Below are 22,990 nucleotides of genomic sequence, written 5' to 3'. Positions count from 1 at the left end.
GGTATTTCCTGTGTGTTAGATTATGTAAGTAGCAATCAAGAGTTTTATAGCTCATTTTTCAATTGAATGTGTGCCAAATATGTCTGAAATGGTAAGAGTTTAAGCTTTCTTTTAAAAAGTAACTTCCTAATCCAATTAGTCATTGTAAAGAGTAGCTCTCTCTTAACGCAGGCCATGTGAGGGAAGAGTGTTTGAAAGCTGATATACCTTCCTTCATATATAGAAGTGCATTGCTACATGTGTATGAAATTTCTCTATAATACAAGTGGTGGGCCCACTCAGATGGATTCCTGAATGTTCTGGGGGATTTTCTAGGGGTGAAAGCTGACAATCCTGTCAATGTCCTGGTCTTGCTGTGAACAGCAAGATGAGATGGGCAGTTAACATGATCACTTCTGAGCATCTTTCTCTGGCTTTGTTGGCTCCTGGTATTCTGGGGAGCTACAAGCTATGGTGCAATCTGGACAAGCACAAATGGTGCAGGTCTCACATTGGTTAGCGCACATAGTTGTGCCTATCAGTGACAGTGCAAGTGGCAAAGAAGGTGCACTTGGCAGCCTACATTGCATTCTTAAGCAGCCAGCTGGCAGAACTCTTTTGGGTAGTCTAGAGGTTGCTGACTCCCACTCTGGGAAGGACTCCTGGAGCCTCGAAGTCCTGCTATGATTTGCACATTTTGAGGATAAAATCATTCAGCCAGAGAGACCTTGGCAGTTCCAGTCAAAATGTCCAGTGCCGCAGCCTGTGATGTGTTACGGTATCACTTGCACTTAATGCAGCCTGATGATGTGGACAAGGTGCTTGCAGCTCTGTGTCCGACCATATGCTCTCATGGTCTCTGTTCCTCTTGGCTTATTAAAGCTAGCTGAGGAGGTTTGAGTCTGAAACATGGTTTAACCCTTCATTTCATGAGGGAGCGTACACCTTGAAAAAGGCAGTGATATGGCCACTCGTACAGAAGTCAGCCGTGGATGCCTTGGTTCAGGCTGCAGACCCTCCTTTCTTTGGCTGGCTAGTTTGCAGCACTTCCCTTTGCAGACTGCCTTGAAGTCAGTGTTTGTTTGAACAATGTTCAAGACAGTCTGAAAGGAATAATAATAATAATAATAAATTTTATTTTTCAGTCGCCTATCTGTCCGGGTTAGGGACACTCTAGGCGACGTACAACAAAATTAAAAACAATACATATAAATATCAGCATAACCAAATTTAAGCTAAAAACCCACTATGAACCTACCCGTTCGCTGCGCTCGACGTCGAAGGCCCTTCTCCGGGTTCCAACTCACAAGGAGGCCCGGAGAGCAATAGCGAGATCTAGGGCCTTCTCAGTGGTGGCCCCCGAATTATGGAATGCCCTCCCTGACGAGATACGCCTGGTGCCTTCTTTGATATCTTTTCGGCGCCAGGTAAAGACCTACCTCTTTGCCCAGGCATTTTAATCTTAGTTTTAATTTTAATTTTATAATTAATTAATTGTAATCTCTATTAATTTTGTCTTAATCTGTTTTTAATGTGTTTTTATATCTATATGTTGTAATCCACATTCGCTGGTTTTTTAAATGTGGTTTTATTCTGTTGTACACCGCCCTGAGAGCCTGTTGCTAAAGGGCGGTTTAAAAGTGCAATAAATAAATAATAAATAAATAAATAAATCCTTCAGTTCATAATAACATAAAATTAATCTGTCCCAATCTGGTAGGCCTGCCTGAATAGCCAGGTCTTTAAGGCTCGTCGAAAGCTTGACAAGGAGGGAGCATGTCTGAGATCAAAAGGGAGGGAGTTCCAAAGGGTGGGGGCCACAATAGAAAATGCCCTCTCTCTGGTCCGTACCAGCCTAGCTGTTCTCACTGGTGGGACCGAGAGAAGGTCTTGCGAGGCTGATCTCGTCAGGCGGCATAATCAATGATTCTGGAGGCGTTCCTTCAGATATACTGGGCCGAAACCGTATAGGGTTTTAAAGGTCAACACCAACACCTTGAATTGGGCCTGGTAAACAACTGGTAGCCAGTGAAGATCTAATAACACTGGGGTGATATGATCCCAGCGGTGACTATGCTTAATCAAGCATGCCGCCGCATTTTGTACCAGCTGTAATTTCCGGACCGTGGGTAACCCCACGTAGAGCGCGTTGCAGTAGTCTAAGCGAGAGGAGACCAGGGCATGTATCACTTGGGGGAGCAGATGAACAGGAAGGTAGGGTCGCAGTCTCTGTATCAGATGTAATTGATACCAAGCTGCCTGGCTTACTGCTGTAATCTGAGCCTCCATGGACAGCTGGGAGTCAAGAATGACCCCAAGACTGCGAACCTGGTCCTTCAGGGGTAAACTCACCCCATTAAGTGTCAGGTCAGTAATTCCTAACCTTCTTTTATCTCCCACAAGTAACACCTCAGTCTTATTGGGGTTCAGCTTCAGCCTATTCTCTCCCATCCATCCACTTACGGATTCCAGGCACTTGGACATGGTGTTCACAGCCAACTCCGGTAAGGATTTAAATGAGAGATAGAGCTGAGTGTCATCTGCATATTGATGACACTGCAACCCAAAACTCCTGATGATAGCCCCCACCGGTTTCACATAGATGTTGAATAGCATGGGAGAGAGGATAGAGCCCTGTGGCACTCCACAATGAAGAGGCCAAGGGTCTGAAACCTCATCTCCCAATGCCACCCGTTGCTGCCTATCCGAGAGATAGGAACGGAACCACTGCAAAACAGTGCCTCCTATTCCTAATCCTTCTAGGTGATTTAAAAGGATACCGTGGTCAACGGTATCGAAAGCTGCTGAGAGGTCCAGGAGGACAAGGAAGGTGTATTCACCTCTATCCAATGCCCTCCTCATATCATCTACCAGAGCGACCAAGGCTGTTTCCGTTCCATGACCAGTCCTGAAACCCGATTGGAATGGATCTAAATAATCCGTTTCCTCCAAGTGTGTCTGTAACTGCGCAGCCACCACCTTCTCAATCACCTTGCCCAAGAATGGTAAGTTAGAGACTGGGTGAAAGTTGTTTAGCTCTTGGGGATCCAAGGACGGTTTTTTTAGGATGGGCTTTATAACCGCTTCCTTGAGGGCTGATGGCATTGCACCCTCTTTCAAGGATGCATTCACCACCGCCTTGATTCCTTCGCTCAGTCTCTCTTTACAGCTCATAATGAGCCATGATGGGCAAGGATCAACCAGACAGGTGGTTGGCTTCACAGTACCGAGCACCTTGTCCACTTCCTCAGAGAGAAGAGGCTGAAACCGATCCCAACAGACCGGAATGCAACTGGCTGACTCTGGCCCACTTCCTGTCTCCATGGCGAGCGGAAGCATGCTCTTCAGGCGCTTGATTTTATCAGCAAAGTGTTTAGCAAAGGTATCACAGGAGGTTTTAGAATGTTCCATGGGTTCCTGAGCAACTGGACCGACCAGGCTTCGGACCACTTGGAACAGTCTCCTGGGACAGCACTCTGCTGACGCAATAGAGGCAGCAAAGAAATCTCTCTTTGCTGCCTTTGTTGCCACTTGGTAGGCAGCTATTGCTGCTCTAACCCGTGTCCGATCGTCTTCAGTGTGAACTTTCCGCCACCGGCGCTCAAGTCGTCTCACCTCCTGTCTCAGACCCCGCAACCGTGGCGTATACCAGGGTGCTGTCTGAGTTCTATTCAGGTGGAGAGGACGTTTCGGAGCCACCCGGTCCACTGCCCTAGTGATCTCCTTATTCCACTCCATCACCAGGGATTCGACCGGGCGCCCTTCAGTCAGCTCCATATCACCCAGCGCATTCAGGAATCCATTGGGCTCCATCGGGCGTCTGGGGCGGACCATCCTAATAGGTCCTTGTCCCCTGCGGAGGGCGTGTGGCATTGAGAGATCTATATTCACCAGATGGTGATCTGACCATGACTCGGGGTTAGAAGAAATCACCCCCATTTTCAGAGCACTTTCCTCCCCTCCCGAGACAAACACAAGGTCGAGAGCATGACCGGCTACATGGGTAGGCCCTATATTACTAAGGTGCAGATCCCAAGAAGTCATGGTTTCCATGAAATCCCGAGGGGCTCCTGTGAGGACATCCTCGGCGTGTACATTGAAATCCCCCATCACCACAAGATTGGGGGAGAGCAACCGCACGCCTGAGATCACCTCGAGCACCTCAGTCAGGGATTCTGCTGTGCAGCGGGGTGGGCGGTACACAAGTAGAATCCCTAAGCTGCCCTTTGGGCCCAGCCTCCAGTACATGCAATCAACAAACTTGGTCTCGTGGAGAGGGGGTCTGGTGAAACACAAAGATTCCTGATAGATGACCGCCACTCCCCCTCCCCGCCTACCAATCCTCGGCTGCTGTGCATATCGGAAACCGGCCGGACACATGGCCCCAAGCATAGGAGCTGAGGCCTCATCCATCCAGGTCTCCGTAATACACACCAAGTCTGCGTTCTCATCCAGGATCATATTGTGGATGAGTGATGTTTTCTGTACCACAGACCTGGTGTTACACAACAGCAGTCGAAGATTGGATGGAGTTCTGCCTTCCCCAGTTATCTTCTGGTGGTAAACAGGCCCGGAACAAGGGATGGATATTAAGCATCTATCCCTGGTTCCCCGATGCCGGCTTGGCCTGCTACCCGCGCCTCTCCAGAATCTGCCGCCTAGCCTCTGAATATTGTGGCTCTCCACCCCTCCCATATTATCCCCTTCCGGTCTACACATAGCTCCCTCCTATTCGCCAACAGGCAGGCAAATGTTCCTTTGCTTGCGTGGTTTGAAAGCAAATGGCGTGGGCAAAGGAAGCAGAGTTTGCAGCTGCTGCCAGTCAGCTTTTGGCAGGGATCAGCTCCTGTTGGGAGCTTCCCCATGGAACCTATCCCAGTGGACCTTGCATTTGGCACCAGATATAAAGATGCTGAATACAAGTCCCACTTGCCAAGTGCAATTTAATGATTATGTACAAATAATCATGAGTATGCAACAAATAGAAATATCCCCCACCCAAAAGCAGAATACGCCAAAAATCCCAAAAGTAGAAACCAGTAATTAGCAATGGTTGGACAAGAACATGTGCTTTTAGTAAGGGTCTAAAACATGCTACTGTTGGTGCCTCCTGGATAACAGGTGAGATATTATTTAACCTTAAGATACCAGCACCAGATTGAAAATGTATGTGAGAATTCAGTCTTCAGTTTGAGGGAGCAGTCCTAACTATGGGAAGCTGGTGCAATTTATGTTGGTTTACGTTAAAGGGTTGTAAAGTATCCCAGATCCAAATCCCATTCAGGAGTGAGGCTATTGCCAGCTGAGCCCAGGAGAGAGAAAAAAGTCTTTTGTTGGTGTAAGTTCTGTCTGATTGGTAGGTCACTTGACTAAGCTGAACAGAGTTAGGATCCAACATAAATCCCTCCCTGCCTAGTCCTACCCCTTTTTTGCCATTTAAGATGGCTTCGGATGAACCATGGCTCAGCCGGGATGTGGGACTTATGGTGATGTATCTGGCTGAGCTCAGAGTTGGAGGCTGAGCTGAGGGTCTGCTAGATCTTAACTTGCTCTTCCCAGCTGAACTTAGATTTGGATTGTCCCCTTAAAGTGTTTTTGAAATGGAGGTTTAAATGGATCTCTTTCTTTCTTTCTTTCTTTCTTTCTTTCTTTCTTTCTTTCTTTCTTTCTTTCTTTCTTTCTTTCTTTCTTTCTTTCTTTCTTTCTTTCTTTCTTTCTTTCTTTCTTTCTTTCTTTCTTTCTTTGGTACATCGAACGATAAGTAACATCAGCCAAAGGTAAGTAAATTTCCATTCCCACTCACCCCAAGCCATGGAATGAGTCATGCTTATAATTATACAGGGCAAATATTTTTTTCTTATATAAAATAATTGCAGGGTTAACAATACTGTGTGTTTTCTATTTCATTTACAGGAGAGTGTTGATATTTGTCCCATAGCCGGAGGAAAACAGTTGACAGGTCCAGTTCTTGCATATATGCTTTGATGTAGTCTGCAAAGAGATACTAGAGAGTGAAGAAATCATTTGTCTTTACTTTTTCTTTAGCTACCTTAATATTAAATGGATTTTGTTTTTTTAGTCAGTCCCCAAAGCTAGTGAAAATTTACATTTGACTATGAATTCATTTGGTGGTTCTTCTGAATTGTGAACTGTGGCCTCTCCCCTTAACGCCATTCATATATGGCACAAAGCATACAAGGGAGGAGGCTCAAGAGCGCTACCTTATGTCATATATAAAAGCCTGGCCGGAGTCTAACCTAGCACACCTTAATTACCAATGATATTTATGTGCCCATCACTGTGGGATGTAAGCCTAGAACTGCCGCATCATCCTTCATCCCATGTAACACAAAGTTCTTGCACTTTTAGCCTGTAGATATTTAAAACATATGCTGTTCTGCCATCATTTCCCACATAGCATCATTTGGCCATGCCACTGAATTGGACCAGTCCAGCTGGAACAACCAGTTCCAGGACTCCTCCTCCAGCTCATCTGTGAGTCCTTGAAAGTCCTGTGTCCCAGCAGTAGATAATGTTAGCAGATTTTTTTGTTTTGCATCCGGCAAATTACTGACCTCCAACAGTTTACAAAAGGTTGTTCTGAGCATCTCTGCGTGCGGCCTGCTGATCTCATTGAAAGATCAATAGTGAATATACATCACCTAGAGAGCAAAGACAGTTTCATTACTGTTTCTTTGAAAGTTGAAAATGTATTAGATTAGCTGTTTTAAAAATGCATTGCACACAGGAAGATCTTCCTCTCTTCAGCTGAAGAGTTAGCTTTATTGTTAACAAGTAAATGCTTGTAGAGACCAGTTTTGCTAAGAAGAGGTGGCATTTGAAATAATTGTTGATGGTCCGAGGCTGATGTCTTCTTGTAAATGTAAATTACTGCCTTCAAGTCGATTCCGACTTATGGCGACCCTATGAATGGGGTTTTCATGGTAAGCAGTATTCAAAGGGGGTTTACCATTGTCTCCCTCTGAGGCTGAGAGGCAGTGACTGGCCCAAGGTCACCCAGTGAGCTTTGTGGCTGTGTGGGGATTCGAACCCTGGTCTCCCAGGTTGCAGTCCAACACCTTAACCACTACACCACACTGGCTGTCTGATGTCTTCTTACTTACTGTAACATTGTCCCTCTTCATGACCCTTTTTCCAGTGCTGTTTTCCCGTCAATATTTGTCAATGCTAACGTGCCACACACCATTTCTCCGCTTCCTTCTGCTTCTGCCACAAAAAGTCTAGAACCCAAAATTTTGCAATTGGAACCTGTTTTGAATTGCACTGATTATGTATACAAATGGAGTGGTTGAATGTTAGGATAAAATATTTGCCACAAGTGTTCTCAAATAGGTCAGAATCTCACCTTGTGCTGTAGAAATGTATAACTGAATTGGAAGAAATCCTTAATATGTCTTCAGTGCCAGTATTTTGAAACTCACATAAAGCGGTGTGTTGATCCACAGTTTCTTTGCTTTATAATCAACTATAAACCAGTTCTCCACAGCAGGTGTCTTGTGGCCAACTTTGTTTTTGGAATCCCCTGTTCTCATGGGAAAAAATGAAAAACAATGGATAATATATGCAAAAACTCATTATTTTTATCACTCTTAATGATTAGATACAAAAATGTGATAAGTACTCACCAAGCAAAAATTTTTTTTCTTGAGTGAACACCTGTTTCTTAAAAGAGATTAGATTGCTGCGTTTCTGGTCGATGGATTCCATGTAGCCACAGTACTATAGCCTCACTTGCATGGTTGTCACTAATAATTCCAACACAGTGATCTCATCTGTCAGTAGCAATGAAGGAGGCAAAAGAAAGAATTCTTGAAAAAATTGGCAGCCCATCCTTTGTTGAAGAAACAGTTGGCTCTGAAGAATTAGGCAATTATCAGCTGGTGTCTAATATACATTTTATTTATTTATTTTAGAGTAAGATAATTGAACATGTGGGTTCAGTTTAACTCTAAATACAACAGGCAGCCGTGTTAGTTCATTTAGAAAATAGTCATAAATAACAATAAGGCAATACTTTTAATAGGACCAGCTAACATGTTCCCAAGCAGTGAGAAGCTTTCAAGTTCTGAACTGGATGTTGCAGGGGGAAAAGGGTGGGGGAGGAGAAAAGAGCAAGAAAAGAAAAGGTGAGCCAAGGGAAAGAACTGTGTTTCAAGATTTGATGCAAAACGCAAGCCTTCGCACTCCTATTGCTGCTGGTGAAGGGCCCTAGGATATGGCACACGTGCTGCTCCACTAACGGAGAGGGAAGCCCACCAGTGATGTGATCCTCATGCCACTTGGAGGTCCCCTATTCTAGTACTTCTGCAGAAAGCTCGCCTGGTGTAGATATTCTGCCAGAAGGGTTCTGCTGGTGGAGCTAGGGTGGGAGGTGAAAATGGAAAAGCCTCCTCCCTTGGCCGCAGCAAAATGTCTGGACGCTGGATGTGCTGGTTGGTTGCTCTGTCACGGGATCTTCCTTTCCCTTGTAAGGTAGGATTTTTCTGTCTGTATAGTGGAATGGAGAAGGTGTTATGCAGACTTAATTAGGTTTGATGGTGTTAAAACAGATACAATGTACCAAAGGATAGTAGATGAAAAAATAATAGACACTTCCTTTGAAAAATTCTGAAAACTTGCAATTATTTGGATCTGTCTCTAGTGCTAAGCAGGGCACACAGCACCCTTGGAAAGTGGTGAGTAGAATAAACATGTTGCAGTCCTTATATTAACAAATCTGGGATCATTGTTAGGTAGTACACTAGATAAAGGGTTAATAAAAGCCAGACTAGCTGTATCCCCTAGTGGTTTGTTGTTGTTGTCATGTGCCTTCAAGTTGATTACGACTTATGGCGACCCTATGAATCAATGACCTCCAATAGCATCTGTCATGAACCACCCTGTTCAGATCTCAGGTCTGTGGCTTCCTTTATGGAATCAATCCATCTCTTGTTTGGTCTTCCATAAGTGCTATAAGCAAAGTCCCATCATTAGGTCGCCATCTTCCAGTCCTAGGATCCTTCTTCTGACTGGTTAAATTTTATATTCTTCACAGTCAATTTGCCAGAGACTTTGTTGGCCCATTAGAAGAAAAAACCAATACTTTTATTGATGCCAACTAAAATGTCACAAGGTAGAAAGCAGTCTTTCAAGTTTCCTAGAACTCTTCCTTAGGCTGGAACAAAAAAAAAACAGTTGCTAGGGACGGGGAGGGGGAGAAATATGCTCCTAGGCATGGGAAGAAAGCCCATCTATAGTTGTAAAATGGAGTGGAGGAGGTGTTATATAGACTAGGTTAACTCTAGGCCGTCCTGGATATTACACAGTTCTTCTGTATGCATTCTGGTCTGGTTTTAGGTTTGGCTTTTGACTGTGAATTTGGTTGCCCTGCAATGACCTTTGTCATATAGGGAGTGTGACTTTGTTGGGGGGATTTTAGACTTGGTAGTGGTAGTTGATGCAGGACTTGGTGAGGATAATGGGAATCGCATCTAGTCCTTCTTTACAAGGCATTCTCAAAGGCTGGTGCTTGATGATGATTCTTCAGTTGAGGGTCAGCACAAGCAGCCCAGGCAGTTGCTTTTAGGGGCAACATAGTGAAGTAGCATTAGACACAGAAGACTACTGCAGAGAACACCTTCGCAAACATGAAATTTGCTTCTGGCTGGAAAGCAATGTGTGTTTGGGTGAAATGGCTGGTGCCATTTTATGTAACCTTTGTCATAAAACTCCATTAATGAATAACTTGCACATGCTAGTATTTTTCTGTAAGATGGCGGGGAGGGCAGTGACACTTTTCTCTTGGGACATCAACAAGGGCTGGCCCTGATTAGACCTCCATCTTATTCTCATAAGAACATAAGAACATAAGAAGAGCCTGCTGGATCAGGCCAGTGGCCCATCTAGTCCAGCATCCTGTTCTCACAGTGGCCAACCAGGTGCCTGGGGGAAGCATTATTGAACCTTCTGGTTGGGATTGTCATCCGTATTCTATGATGTCAGCAGTTCGCCAATGGCACTTAGCATTTTTCCCCACATCAAAAGATGCAGGAGTAATAGACTGAAGTAATTCATACATGCAAAATTCACATAAAACCAAAGTAATTTGATTTATTTATTCCTGTCTTTTAATACATACCCTGTCTTTTTTCACAGCTTTGAGCTGTGGGGAAAAAAGCAAATAAAAATGAATTCCATATCTTCCATTATGATGAACATTGCCACCAGCATCCTAGATCCTTCTCACTGTCTATAACTCTGACTGTTGAGCATGCTACAAAATATCCCAGATGGTTGTGCCTGAAATTTAACTTGGGGTTCTTGCACGTGTTCCTGTGGAACATTTCCTTTCTGATAAACGAAAATACAATTAAGATCCCACAACTGAAGGACTGAAGAAATGGGCTCTAGAAGCACAAGCACATTACCTCTTAGACTGTATGTGTTGCACTGTAATAGCATGCATAACTAACTAGTTAACCATTAAACCATTAAACACAGCTTTCAGTTTTTGTCTTATCGGCATTGCCTTTGTCCTGCATTGAAAGGGTGCAATTGCATGAATACATTAGCAATAGAATAACTGAGTGTTTACAAACCAGTTAAAAAGTGTAGCTCTGATCCTTTGTAAAAAAAATAAATACTCTAGTTCCCCCACTTCCCCCCCCCCCCGAGGAAATAACTTCTTTTCAGTATTTATTTTTACAGGCTTTTTCAGGTCGCTGAGTGTTAAGTAAACTTAGTCATACAGGAGAAATGCATAGCAGGGGCTAAAGAATCCCTTCCGACCGTTTTTCTTTTTCTAGTTGCCACTTTCCCCTTCCTCGGGAAAACAGAGACTGTGTAATAAGACTGTATGAAGCTTGACTGTTCCCACCGGAAATATATCCAGCAGTTCCCTGTGGGCATGCGGGCTCCTATGTGCATGTGGAGCTCTCTTGCCTGATAGGCATCTTTTTCTCTGGAGGTCCACTTTTTATTAAGATGAATGGGGAAGGCCAGTCATGTTTCTGGTGTGCATTGGAATTTTCACACTGCTTTGATATAGATGTGTGCATGCACATGCACTTACATGTATTTGTAATGGGACTGTAATGTTCAGACCCCACCATCATGGTGGTTACCAAACTTTCATTCGAGTGGGTTGCAAATAATATGCAAGTCATTCCATATCAGTGGCAAAGCTGGGGATTTAGTGGAGTTCCCTGTTTTTTCTATATTTAATAGGTACTCCTGTGCTTTAAATTTTTACATTTAGAAGAACAGCATAACACAAAGGAAAGTCTGCTTTAGTCATATCACACCCAGCTAAGGAACCACCTCATCAGGAAGCAAGCCAAGATGGCTTTTTAATATCAGGGATCCCATGCATTGCTCTGATCCTTGCAGTCAAATCATAGATTCATGGTTACACATAGTATGTACAACTGCCATGGGGCTGTTGAATGCACATCATTAGAACATCTGATCATTCGATCAGACCAAAGTCTTATCTAGTTCAACATGCTGTTCTTGCAGTGGCTGACTAGATGCCTATGGAAAGCCCACAAGGAGCTGCTGGATCCTAAGTTAGTCCAGCTACCGGTGATGGTCCTGTTCTGGACCTCTGCTGCATCAGCCTGGACCCCCTTTTATTGCCCCTATTTTTGCCTTGGTCAGCAAGGGCTGGTTCACACGGAGATTTAATGTGAGATGGGTGCCACCTGCACCCCCATTTAATTCACATGGTTTACATGACGTTGCAGACAAAGGGAAGGTGTGTCACTGCTTTTCCCTTTAAATTTGAATCAAAGCAACCCACTGAAAATGTGATAAGTGAAGGAAAAACGGTCTCTGCTTCGCTGCCCTCCTCCCATATAGGCTGTTTCCTCTGAAGTTTTTTGCTGGGGGGTGGATCGTCACTTCAGATACTCCCCTTTCTCTGCCCACTAAACTCTCCATGACCATTTCACTTCCCGTCGCTCAAGAAGTAACTTCCGACTGGCTGCTCCCAAACTGCTGCAGCCCTCCTTTCTTTTGCCCCTTACTTGCGGAGTAAACTGCCTTCCTTCAGTCCTGTTCTTTCCAACTCTTTCCACCCAAACTCCCTCAGGCTTTGCAAAAGCGAAGCTGAACTACCCCTGCGATTTTCCTGCACAGTGGGGATGGGGGTGGCAACTTTTTATTGCAGCATTTTGTGCGCACACACACACACAGACACACACAAACACACACACCCCTGTTTCCAACTACCTAATTTTTAAAAAAGAAAAAGGATGAAAGGGTTTTACTAGGAATAGGAGGGGGGGTCTAGTCAGTGTCATGTCAATTTCACGCTGAGGCGCTCTCCTGGCTTCAGCCTTTAAGCCCAAACAGTCTTGGGGATTGCACCCCCCCTTTCCATTCTGAGTTCCATATGCCCAATTACTGATGTGACAGAAGGCATGTGCGCACGTGCACACACACACACACTTCCACTAAAAATTGCATTTCATAAGTACTTAATAAAAAAGGGGTTTTTCTATAAATATGTCAGGAGGAAATGAAACTGACACTTTTTCATGTAAATTGCACCCCCATGCTATCCCGGCTTCAGCAAACCCGTTTTCCTTCTCCATTAGCAATACTCTGGAAGGAGCAAACATCTAAATTTGGGGGTGGGGCCACAAGGAAACAGTGATACTAAATGTGACTGGAAAACAGCGGATTGGAAGATGTGTGAACGTTGAAAATCTAGCACGATGGGAAAAGCTTTGTTTTCCATTCGAAGTTTAGCTCCTGTGTGAATCAGCCCCAAGTCAGGAGAGCTTTGGTGTGGTGGTGATTCTGACACTCAGTTCAGCCTTGCTGTTCACAGCTGGGATTGTGCCCCAAAACCTAATTTGAGAGGTTGGGATTGTGTTTAATAATTAAGACTTTACTAAAAATCTGCAGCCATTTTTAATATGTTATCTTGGTTTGGAACGTTGTCAAGGTGCTGCTGAATCTCCTCTTGGATTGATCCCTTTTTGTTGTTCTTGTTCATTCTTGTTTAAAGTGGTCTGGATTAGGACGAAGATAGAAAAATCAGGAAATAAATGTATTCTGGCTTTTCTTTTCCAGAACTATATCAAGTGCAGGAAAAGAGCTAAAAGACAACTTTCTAAAGGCATTGGCAGAGAGGGAGGAAGCCAACCGCAGCGGCAAAATGTCTGTGAGTAAATTTGAAATGAAGGTTCTGTACCACAATGTGAGTTTGTAACACAAAGCCACCATCCAAACCCTGCAACTATTATGGGTTCTCAATGTGGAAATGTTAAATAGAACTAAGCTTGTGAATTTCCTGTTGGAGTGACCTGGGAAGATTCAGAAGTTTCTCAAGTGACATTTGAATTTTTACTTAAAGACAATGTCAGTAGGCTGTGTGATGGCATGGAGAGGATGGAGTAGATCCTATTGTCCTATAGACAAATAAGATCTGCATGAAAGCTGCTCTCTTAGTTTCATGTGTGTGTGCATGGGGGATACATTGGGGATATTTCTCTGAATAACATTGTGGCAAACTTTCACAGGCTTTGACAGGGGCCTTTGGGGAAGGTTGCAAACGTAGCTCCAATTTCCTATACTCTGATTCAGATATTAATCTCTGCAACCAAATATTAAGATATAAAATTATGTGTAGTTATTCACTTTTTTATATTTCCCTTTTAGTACTATTATAATCAACATTCTGATTTCTTGCCTATTCTTGGATACTTTGTTGTTCTGATTGGTTTGGTATTATACTGCTATTAATATTACTTTATCATTTTGCTACTGTTGAGGAAATTTTAATCGGCAAAGAATGCCCACTGCTCACCTCAATGCTCCCGGGCAGGAGTGCAAGCTGAGATAGAATCCCAATTATTCGCTTGGCTAAAAGCCACCCAGATATCAAGTATGACACAGACAACTTCTTGATCAAAAAGGGCTTTCACACTCACACGGGCACAACAGCCTGGCAAGGATGAGAGCAACTCTTTATTGTTCAGCATGACAATATATAGGTTTCTGAAACGTACTATCAATAAACAAAATGTAACTAAAACAAGAGAAAAGTAACAGGCCTAAGCTACATATCACTTGCTACATATCAAAGTCAGGAAGTTTCTCTTTGAAAATCAGAACCCATGTCCATCTCATCCTGAGATAAGGAATGGTATGTTGGGGTGAAGTAACACTTTGGGCCACCATAAACGAAAGACACATATACAAAGAGATACATATGGCCCTGAGAACTATCTTCAAGGAATATTCTATTACACACTTCTAAAGGGATATTGACACATTGGGGGAGACTGTAGTCATTTATTTTGAAGGAAAACAGCATGGCATGAAAGGGGGTGAGAATACACAGAGTACATGAAAATAAAACAGTCAAGGACAGCTGAATGATTATCTCGTCCGGAACATTGTTGCAGCCTGGCAGGCATCATATCACGTACATTCCCACAGTGAAGAAACGAAACTTAAAGAGTGCTTTCCTGCCAGTTGGGCTCATGATGCTTTGTAACTTTGGTTCTACTGTTTTGTTGTGCCATTAGGTTAAGACTTAACTGAGGCCTTACCCTGACATTGTTCCAACAATTCCCCCCTTTCAGCGCTATTAGACGTCCTGCGTCTAATAGATAGCTGCTTCATCCTCCTCCGGCCATGGCGCTTCATACATTAAGCGAAAAGTCATATCCTGTAAAGCCAACTCCGTTACTGAAAGAGGCTTTTTTAGACATGTCGCAGTGCACTTCGCACAACAAACGGAGAACGTGGAAAAAAGTCTAGGCAAACATTGGATGCAACAACAGCAAACAGCTATAGCACATACTCCAAAGATGATGTAAGTCATTATTTTATGCCAGCTGGGCCAGCTGTCAAACCACTCAGCGACATTAGGAAGGAGGGAAGATTCCTTGATTTTTTCAACATCGTTATACACCTTGTCGAGGTGGTTCAGATGTTGCAAAACATCAGCTTTTGTGTCAGTGATGGATGTGCAGCATTCCATTCCAATTAACGCGCATATGCCGCCTGAACTTGCCAAGAGGTAGTCTATGGCTAACCTATTTTGGAGGGCAACCGTTCTAATTTGCCCCTGTTCATTGGTCAGGTCCCTGATGGAGACTGTGGTGTCATTTAGGAAATCCTCAAAGGAATTGGACAACTTTATTAAGTCCATATAGTTTTGCCCTTCCCCATACTGTGGAAAGAGGCCCCTGAGCACCGCTTCCCCCGCTTTTCTCCGGTTCCAATGTTGGGCCACCGGGGGGGTATTTGTTACGCGGAGTCCAGGGACCACCCTGCCCAAGGTGCAGGTCCAACTGTCTCCTGTTGGCAGGTTTCGTAGCGCCTGATGACCGCACAGCCACCAGAGACCCTTCGGTGTAGATCTTGTCTGTAGATGTAACAAGAAAGGGAACAATTCCGGGTCGGGGGAGTCTTGGGACAAGAATGTGTACCATGCCTGCAGCCAGGTGGTGTTTTTCAGAAGTCCCGCATTAAGGAAATGAGTATCGTTGAAGATTCCCCACTTATTTGGCTCGAGTTGGCTTATAATGAAACGGCAGTGCATGCCAGAATAAGCCCTTGGCTTGCTGCTTACGCAAATTTCTCCCTGTAATGGGCTGCTGGTTTCCAAGGGCCCATCCAATTCTTTGGCGGGCATTCGCCGCAAAAAAGTGGGGATCTCTTCAAGGGAGAGAGGTGTGCCTATTAAAGGGACTCCTGCCGCTCCGTGTGGGGGTGTGTGTACACACACGTAGCATGTGCCGTTTTTTGGTGCTGTGGCTTCTAAGAGGGAGAGGAAGACATTGGCCTTCCAGCTATCTCCTTGATAGACCGGAGGGGGTGGCGAGGGTTGGTGAGCAAGAGTGGGTTCCTCTGGGGGAGACTGGTATCTGGCCGTGAGCCCCTTCTCTCTTACCTCCCTCAAGGTGTTGTAACATGTGGTATGTTCCAGCCCAATGCAATACTTTGGCTTGGGAGTTCCTTTCTCCCTATAGGTAAACATGGAATATTCTTGAACTACCGAGAAGGCATCCATGTTTGTAGGGCAAGGAGAATATCGGGCTAGTCCCCTTGGCCTAACACAACCCAGAGCCAGATGGACCGCCCATGCCACTTCCGCCCGCACACATTGTGTAACTTCAGGGCCCAAGTACCTGTGCTGGAACACCACTGCTGCTTTGTGGCACCTTGCTTTCCATCCGGCAATATCAACAACAAAGGATTGGTTGTGCGTCTGAAAGATGCGATACATGTATGGGTCGGGACATTCTCCTGGGACCTTTGGGTCAGGGAGTCCCATTCGGGTTCCTGCTGGGGGCACATTATAATCAGCTGCGGTGCAAATCTTTATTCCATCCGGGCAACAGAGGGGTGTAACTGAAAACAGTCCTGTATACATGAGGAGAGTCAGAGTCACTGCTTTCGGAGCCGGGAGGCGGCTGCTGTCTACCATGGCTCTGCGTCACGGAAGGGAACGGTGTTGGGCGCCCACAAATCAGTCACTGGATCTCGTCGCAAATGCAGCTTCGGTACTATCCGGGTTTCCGAGGTGAGCGGCTCCGACTCTTTTCCGGGACGGGTCCAGCTCGACAGAAGGGCTGAAATCCGTCACGGCTGGCTTGACATGTGTCAGGATACAGGATTGGGGCCCTGATGTTTCAGAAGATGAGGAGAGGGAGGGGGTCATTTGTCCAGAGTCGTGTGAAGCAGAAGCAGAGGAGGGGGAGGAATTCCCAGAGACAGAACTGTCTGCCAGCCAAGACCTTGAGAGTCCAGCAGACACAGCTCCTTCCTGTGAACTTCCCACGTCTCCTTCCCCTCCTCTGAGTTTAGAGCAGCCGGAGAGGGAGGAGGGGCAAGGGGGAATTCAACTCCCTCCTGATTCAGAGAAAAGCCAGGAGAAGCAGCCTGACGGTTTAAGCATTGCCCCCCCACTTTCCCCCATACCTGAGTCAGAGGCTTCAGAAGGGGAGGGGGCAGTGCTTCCCCCTTCACCACATACAAGAAGACAGTTAAAGAGGAGGCAAAAGAGGGAGAAGAGGAGGGGTGGAGATGAGAGCACTTTGAGGCGGAGTGAGAGAATTCGCGCTCGAATGCCCCCTTCTTAAGAGACGGGGGGGTAGTGGCTCCTTGTTCTGTCAAATCTCTTCTATGTCGCAGGATATGTTTTTGTACGGCAGCTTAATGAGAAGGCGCAGTTTTTGTCTGGATATTACTCTAATAAAAACTGATTTGCTTGCACCACCTGGTCTGATTCCTGAGTCCCGTCCTGGACACGACAACATGCGAATGGTGGATCCACGACTTTTGGCCCTCCAGGAACACTGCCGACTGGGTAGTTAGCAAAACTTGGTGTGGACCCGTGTATCCCGGCTGGAGCAGAGTTGACTGGGTAAACTTCTTGGCCCACACGAAGTCTCCGGGCTGAAATGGATGGACCTGCTCTTCCAGCGGGATGGTCTGTGTGTACCGTGCCGTGCGCCACAGCTCTTGCAACCTGCTATGCAAGGAAAGAAACTGAGAAGTCGTCATGTGGTCCCCCCCCAGAAGGGAAACATCTGGATTCGGCAAGGCTCCACCCTTGGAGGGCGGGTGCCCGAATACCAATTCATACGGTGACAACCCCAGAGCCCTGGTGGGCCGAGTACGCATGTGAAACAATACAAGAGGAAGCACCTGTGGCCACTTTAACTCTGTTTCCTGTGTTTATTTAGACAAATACATCTTAATTTCTTGATTTTGTCTCTCGGTCTTACCTGAAGACTGGGGGTGGTAAGGGGTATGTAGGAGAGGAGAAATGCCTAATCCCTCTTCTACGTGGGTCAGTACTTGCCCTGTGAAGTGTGTTCCTCGGTCCGAGTCAATAGTTTCAGGCACTCTGAACCTGGGAATAACTTCCTTTAGGAGGAGCCTCGCAACGGTGAGGGCAGTAGTGTTGGTTGTGGGGTAGGCCTCCACCCATGAGGTGAGGGTGCAAACGATTACAAGAAGATGCTTCTTACCCATGGCCTTTGGTAGGTCTACAAAATCCATCTGTAGGTGTTGGAAGGGGGCAGCGGCTGTCGGGCGCCCCCCTTTCGGTGCTCTATTGGGCCGAGCTGGTCCGTTCGCTTGGCATAGGTGGCATGCTTTCACAACTGCTGGGCATGCTGCCTGGATCCTGGGGGTGTACCAATATCTGGGGACTGTGTCTACTAGGGCATGAGTCCCGTAATACCCCCCCTTTTTGTGATGCCAAGCCGCTGCCACTGGGTAAGGGGAGCGAGGAAGACAAACTCTCCTGTCTGGCATGATCCATAAGCCGTTGCGGTGGTTGGCTCCCAGCGCTTCCCATTTCTGTACCTCTTTGGTGGTCACGCAGGTGCTGTCTGCTGGGCAGAATTCATCAGTAATGAGGGCTAGCGTGGGGAGGGCGAGCAGCAGCAGGGCTGCTTCCTTAGCCACCCGGTCAGCTAGAGCATTGCCCAAAGTCACTGGATCTTGATCCCTCGTGTGTGCCCTGCAATGTACGACCACCACTTTGGTTGGCAGCTGCACTGCATCCAGGAGCTTCTGCATTAGGGATAAGTGTCGTATGGGCTTCCCTCCCGCGGTCAGGAATCCCCTATATTTCCAGAGGTGGATGTGACAATGAATTACTCCAAACGCATACCTGCTGTCGGTGTAGATGGAAACGGTCTTACCTGCTGCTAACTGACAGGCTCTTGTCAGCGCGTACAGCTTGGCTGCTTGCGCTCCCCATCGTCCTGGCAGGGAGGCCGCTTCCACCGGTTCCCACTGGCTAGTGATGGCGTAGCCCGTGTATCGGATCCCATCCTTGTAAAATGAGCTCCCGTCCGTGAAAAAGACAAGATCTAGGTTAAGCAAAGGCTCGTCAGACAGGTTTTGTCTTACTTGCAGAGTGGTGTTGATAACAGTCATGGAATCATGGTCGTCTGGAGGCGCAGGTAAATCGGGAAGCAGGGTAGCAGGATTAAGGGGGCCGCATCTTTCAAACGTCAGATTAGGGTCCTCTAGGAGTTCTGCCTCTAGCTGCTGCTGGCATTGTGCTGAAAAAACCTGTGTGGTTCCCCTCCTAAGTAACGCGGACAGAGCATGCGAAGTCCAGATGACGGTGTTGTGTCCCAAAGTGAGGCTCTTGCTCTTCCGAACCAGCAGTGCTGCAGCCATGAGCATGTTTGTGCAGGAGGGGGTACCCTTCGCTACACTGTCTACTTGCTGTGAATAGAAAGCAACTGGGAGATGGTTGGGGCCCCATTTCTGTGTTAGGACTCCGCTGGCCACTCCCTCTCGCTCATGCACGAATAGCTGGAAAGGTTTGGAGTAATTGGGCGGTTTCAGAGACATAGAGACGGCCACGCTCTCTTTTAACCGCTCAAATGCCGTAATAGAATCGGGGTCCCATGTGAGGGGATCTGTGGCTTTCTTTGCGGTGAGGGCGTGTAGGGGCTTACAGAGTTCCCCACATGACGGCAGCCACTGCCTACAGAAGCCGATTATGCCAAGGAACCCCCGTAGCTGCTTCTTGGTGCAGGGCAACGGACATTGTTGGATTGCCGCCACCCTGCCGGGGTCCATATGTCTGCCCTCTGGGGTGAGGAGAAAACCCAGATACTTAACCTTCTGTTTGGCCCACTGTATCTTCTTGGGGTCTACCTTGTGTCCCCGGGAGTGCAGGTAGAGTAAAAACTCCTTACCGTCCTTCCGCAATCTGTCAGCCACTGCATTGGTTAATAAAACATCATCCACTTACAGCACCACACTGGATCCTTCTGATGGGCTGAAGTCCTCCAGGTCGCCCTTTAGGCACTGGCTGAATATTCCTGGAGAGTCGCGGTAGCCCTGTGGAATTCGGGTCCAGACGAAACTGCGGTGGTCCCAGGTGAACCCGAACAAGAACTGCGAGTCTGGGTGCAAGGGGATGCTAAAAAAAGCATTTTTCAAATCAATTACGGTGAACCACTGGGCGTCCCATGGTATTTGGCTCACAATGGTGGCTGGGTCTGGAACTACTGTGTGGAGAGGGACTACATACTTATTCAGGGTGCGCAAGTCCTGGCAAAATCTCCACTTGACTGGGTCTCCTGGTTTCTTGGGGGGTTTCTTTATGGGTAAGATCGGGGTGTTGCAGGGCGTGCGCTGTGGGCGTATGATCCCTTCTTGTACGAATCCCTCTATGATGGGCTGTATGCCTTCCCTCGCTTCTAAAGACAATGGATACTGCTGGATGCAAGGCAGGGGGAGCGATGGTTTTACCTGTATCCAGACAGGTTGTACTGATTTCAACAGTCCCACGTCAGTGTCTTTGGTTCCCCACAATGACGGGGGCAGATTGCTCAAGTCCCCGGGTAAAGTTAGATCTCCTAAGGGGGCCGTTGGTTCCCTTATCCCAAACACACTGAGGAGTAATCCCACCCCCCAGGAGTGCAGGTTAAAGTGGCCTCAAGTTGACAAAGCATATCACGCCCCATTAGGGAGATGGGACAGGCACTGGAAAACAGAAAAACATGATCAAACATTTTCCCTTCACACTCGACTCACAATGACTTAGTTACATACAATGTTTGTTGGACCCCACCCATCCCCATTGCTAGCTTGGAATCCTTTGCGAGCCACGCACGTGGCGCCTTATTCAAGAGGGAATAGGTCGCCCCGGTGTCTATGAGAAAAGAGAACTCAATGCCCTCAACCCACATTGTCAGGAGTGGCTCAGTCGTTGGAGAAGACAGGAAAAGAAAGGTGCCGGCCAGAGACAACAAGGCAAGCATTCCCCAATCCCCTCCAGCGCCGGGCGGCCGTTTGTTAGATAGTCATTGTTGAGGGGGACGACGTGGTGTTGCTCCCAGCTGGTTCCATGCGGCTGGTGTCAGTTGCCGCGGTGGCTGTTGTTGCTGAGTTGGCGCGCTTGGTGGTGGCGGGGGAGGCAGTGCACTGGTGTCTGAAAAACTGAAAGAGTTATCATACCCATCTTGGGTAAAATCTCCTGCTGCCAGCGGGCAGTCCCGTTTGTAATGCGACAGGTCCCCGCATCGGAAGCATCCCCTTCCCCGTCTCCTCCTCCCCATGTCTGTCTTGTCTGTGCTCTGCCTCATCCCTGCTGGTTCTGACCCCTCCCTCCTCTAGGGAAACGAATCCCTAGACCACCGCGTATGGCCGTGGCCAGCAGTTGATACTGCTTTCTTCTCCTTTTTCTTCCCCTTCTCCTTCTCGTTTTCCCAAACCACATCCACCACCTCCAAAATTGCAGTGATCGGCTCCACTCCCCACACTGGTCTGAAATGTTGGAAATAGTCTCTAATATAGGGCAATGCCTGGTGAACGAAAGACGCGACCAGGGACGGCTGATCCTCCGGCTTTTCTGGATTCAGATTGGTATGGCTTCTGGCCCCCTCCAATAATCTCGTCCAAAATTTGCGCGGAGGCTCAGTGGTTTCTTGTTTAATAGCCATAAATTTGGTTTGATTAGGAGGTTTTTGAGACATTTGTTTTAGGTGGGAAAGGAGCCGCTCTCTGTCATCCCTAAGTTGGGTCCTTCTCTCTACGGTCCAGTCATTACCTGTCCATGTTGTGGCTTCGTCAGTGCGTCTGTCCCATGACCTCCTGTTGGTCAGGTCCTCGACTGCCCAAGCCGTTTCGAGAGCCCAAAGTCTGCTGCGTTCCTCACCTGTTAGTACTCGGTCCAGGAGGTAGTTGACGTCGGTGTAAGTGGGGTTGTGGCTCACGAACAGCCTGCGCAAGAGGCTCTGGATTTTTCTGGGTTTTTCTTCAAACGTACCTTCCAGTAGGCTCCATTCCTTGAGATCCCATTCCATCCATGCCTTGTGTTCCGCCAGGGCAACGTGTTGCAGCAGCCCTTGGGTGTCTAGGTAAGGCTGGTCATGGACTACCAGGGGGAGCATCGCACTTGCCCCGTCTGCTCCTCCAGGCGTACCGAATGTGCACGGAAGCCTGGGAGTGGCTGGGGGTTTCGGGTCATGGGATTGCAAGCTCATTCTCTGGTCCTCAGGAACCCCCCCAACCCTGGCTTTTCCTCTTTCTTAGGGAGGAATGGTTCAACCTCGGGTGCGTGCCTAAACAGAAATCCATCGACCCGCGGATCCGGGTCGTCCACCTGTCCCTGCAGGGACCCGCCGTCCTGAGGAGGTGGCGGCGATGGGGCAGATGGAATAACGGATCGGCAAATTACCTGCCGTCTAGGTGAGTCGTCGGCAAAATAGCCAGGGGGGGTTCGTTTCCAGAGACAGACCTTCCAATCATTACCTTTATGCCAGTCCATTTCTGCACTCCTGCTTGCCACAGGAGCCAGAAATCGGAGTGGCTGGGGTGGTCCATGTCTATCCGATTTCTTACCCCGGATAAGCAAACGGCATCAAAGGATCCATCCTGAGGCCACCGGTATTCGGGGGCCCCGACCGCGGTCATCTGTGTCCATTCCTTGACACACAACTTTACCATGGTTTTATTTTTCATACCTGTCTTGATTGGCAAACATCCTTCATCCCAGAACCTGCACATAAGACTCAAAGGGGTTACAGCATCAGCATTGTTACACGTTTTACTGTGCGTTTGACCCATGATATCTGGTGGGATAATTCTCGGCTATGCCTTACCCCGTAGGATCGACGGCTGACTGTGACACGGACGGGAGAGAAATCTCTCCTGGCATCTGAACGTGTGTGCACAGAACTTTCCCGCGGAACCCAGGGAGCACACTGTATCCTGGACGAGCCCCCAATTTGTTGAGGAAATTTTAATTGGCAAAGAATGCCCACTGCTCACCTCAATGCTCCCGGGCAGGAGTGCGAGCTGAGATAGAATCCCAATTATTCACTTGGCTAAAAGCCACCCAGATATCAAGTATGACACAGACAACTTCTTGATCAGAAAGGGCTTTCACACTCACACGGGCACAACAGCCTGGCAAGGATGAGAGCAACTCTTTATTGTTCAGCATGACAATATATAGGTTTCTGAAACGTACTATCAATAAACAAAATGTAACTAAAACAAGAGA

General features: G+C 47.0%; 1 protein-coding gene across 3 annotated transcripts in view; it reads left to right on the top strand.

Moving 5' to 3' along the window:
* Positions 1 to 22,990, top strand: part of CFAP299 (cilia and flagella associated protein 299) — a 467,999-nt gene that overhangs the window by 135,668 nt on the left and 309,341 nt on the right. For 2 of the 3 annotated variants that reach the window (XM_061584792.1, XM_061584791.1), the window contains exon 3: positions 13,060 to 13,186. In XM_061584792.1, coding sequence (XP_061440776.1) covers positions 13,060 to 13,186 — 127 coding nt within the window. The remainder of the gene's footprint in view (positions 1 to 13,059; positions 13,187 to 22,990) is intronic. The other variant, XM_061584793.1, reaches the window with a different exon arrangement.

This window comes from Rhineura floridana, chromosome 9 (assembly GCF_030035675.1).
Source record: "Rhineura floridana isolate rRhiFlo1 chromosome 9, rRhiFlo1.hap2, whole genome shotgun sequence".
NCBI lineage: Eukaryota > Metazoa > Chordata > Lepidosauria > Squamata > Rhineuridae > Rhineura > Rhineura floridana.
This window is presented reverse-complemented; position numbering and strand designations above follow the sequence as displayed.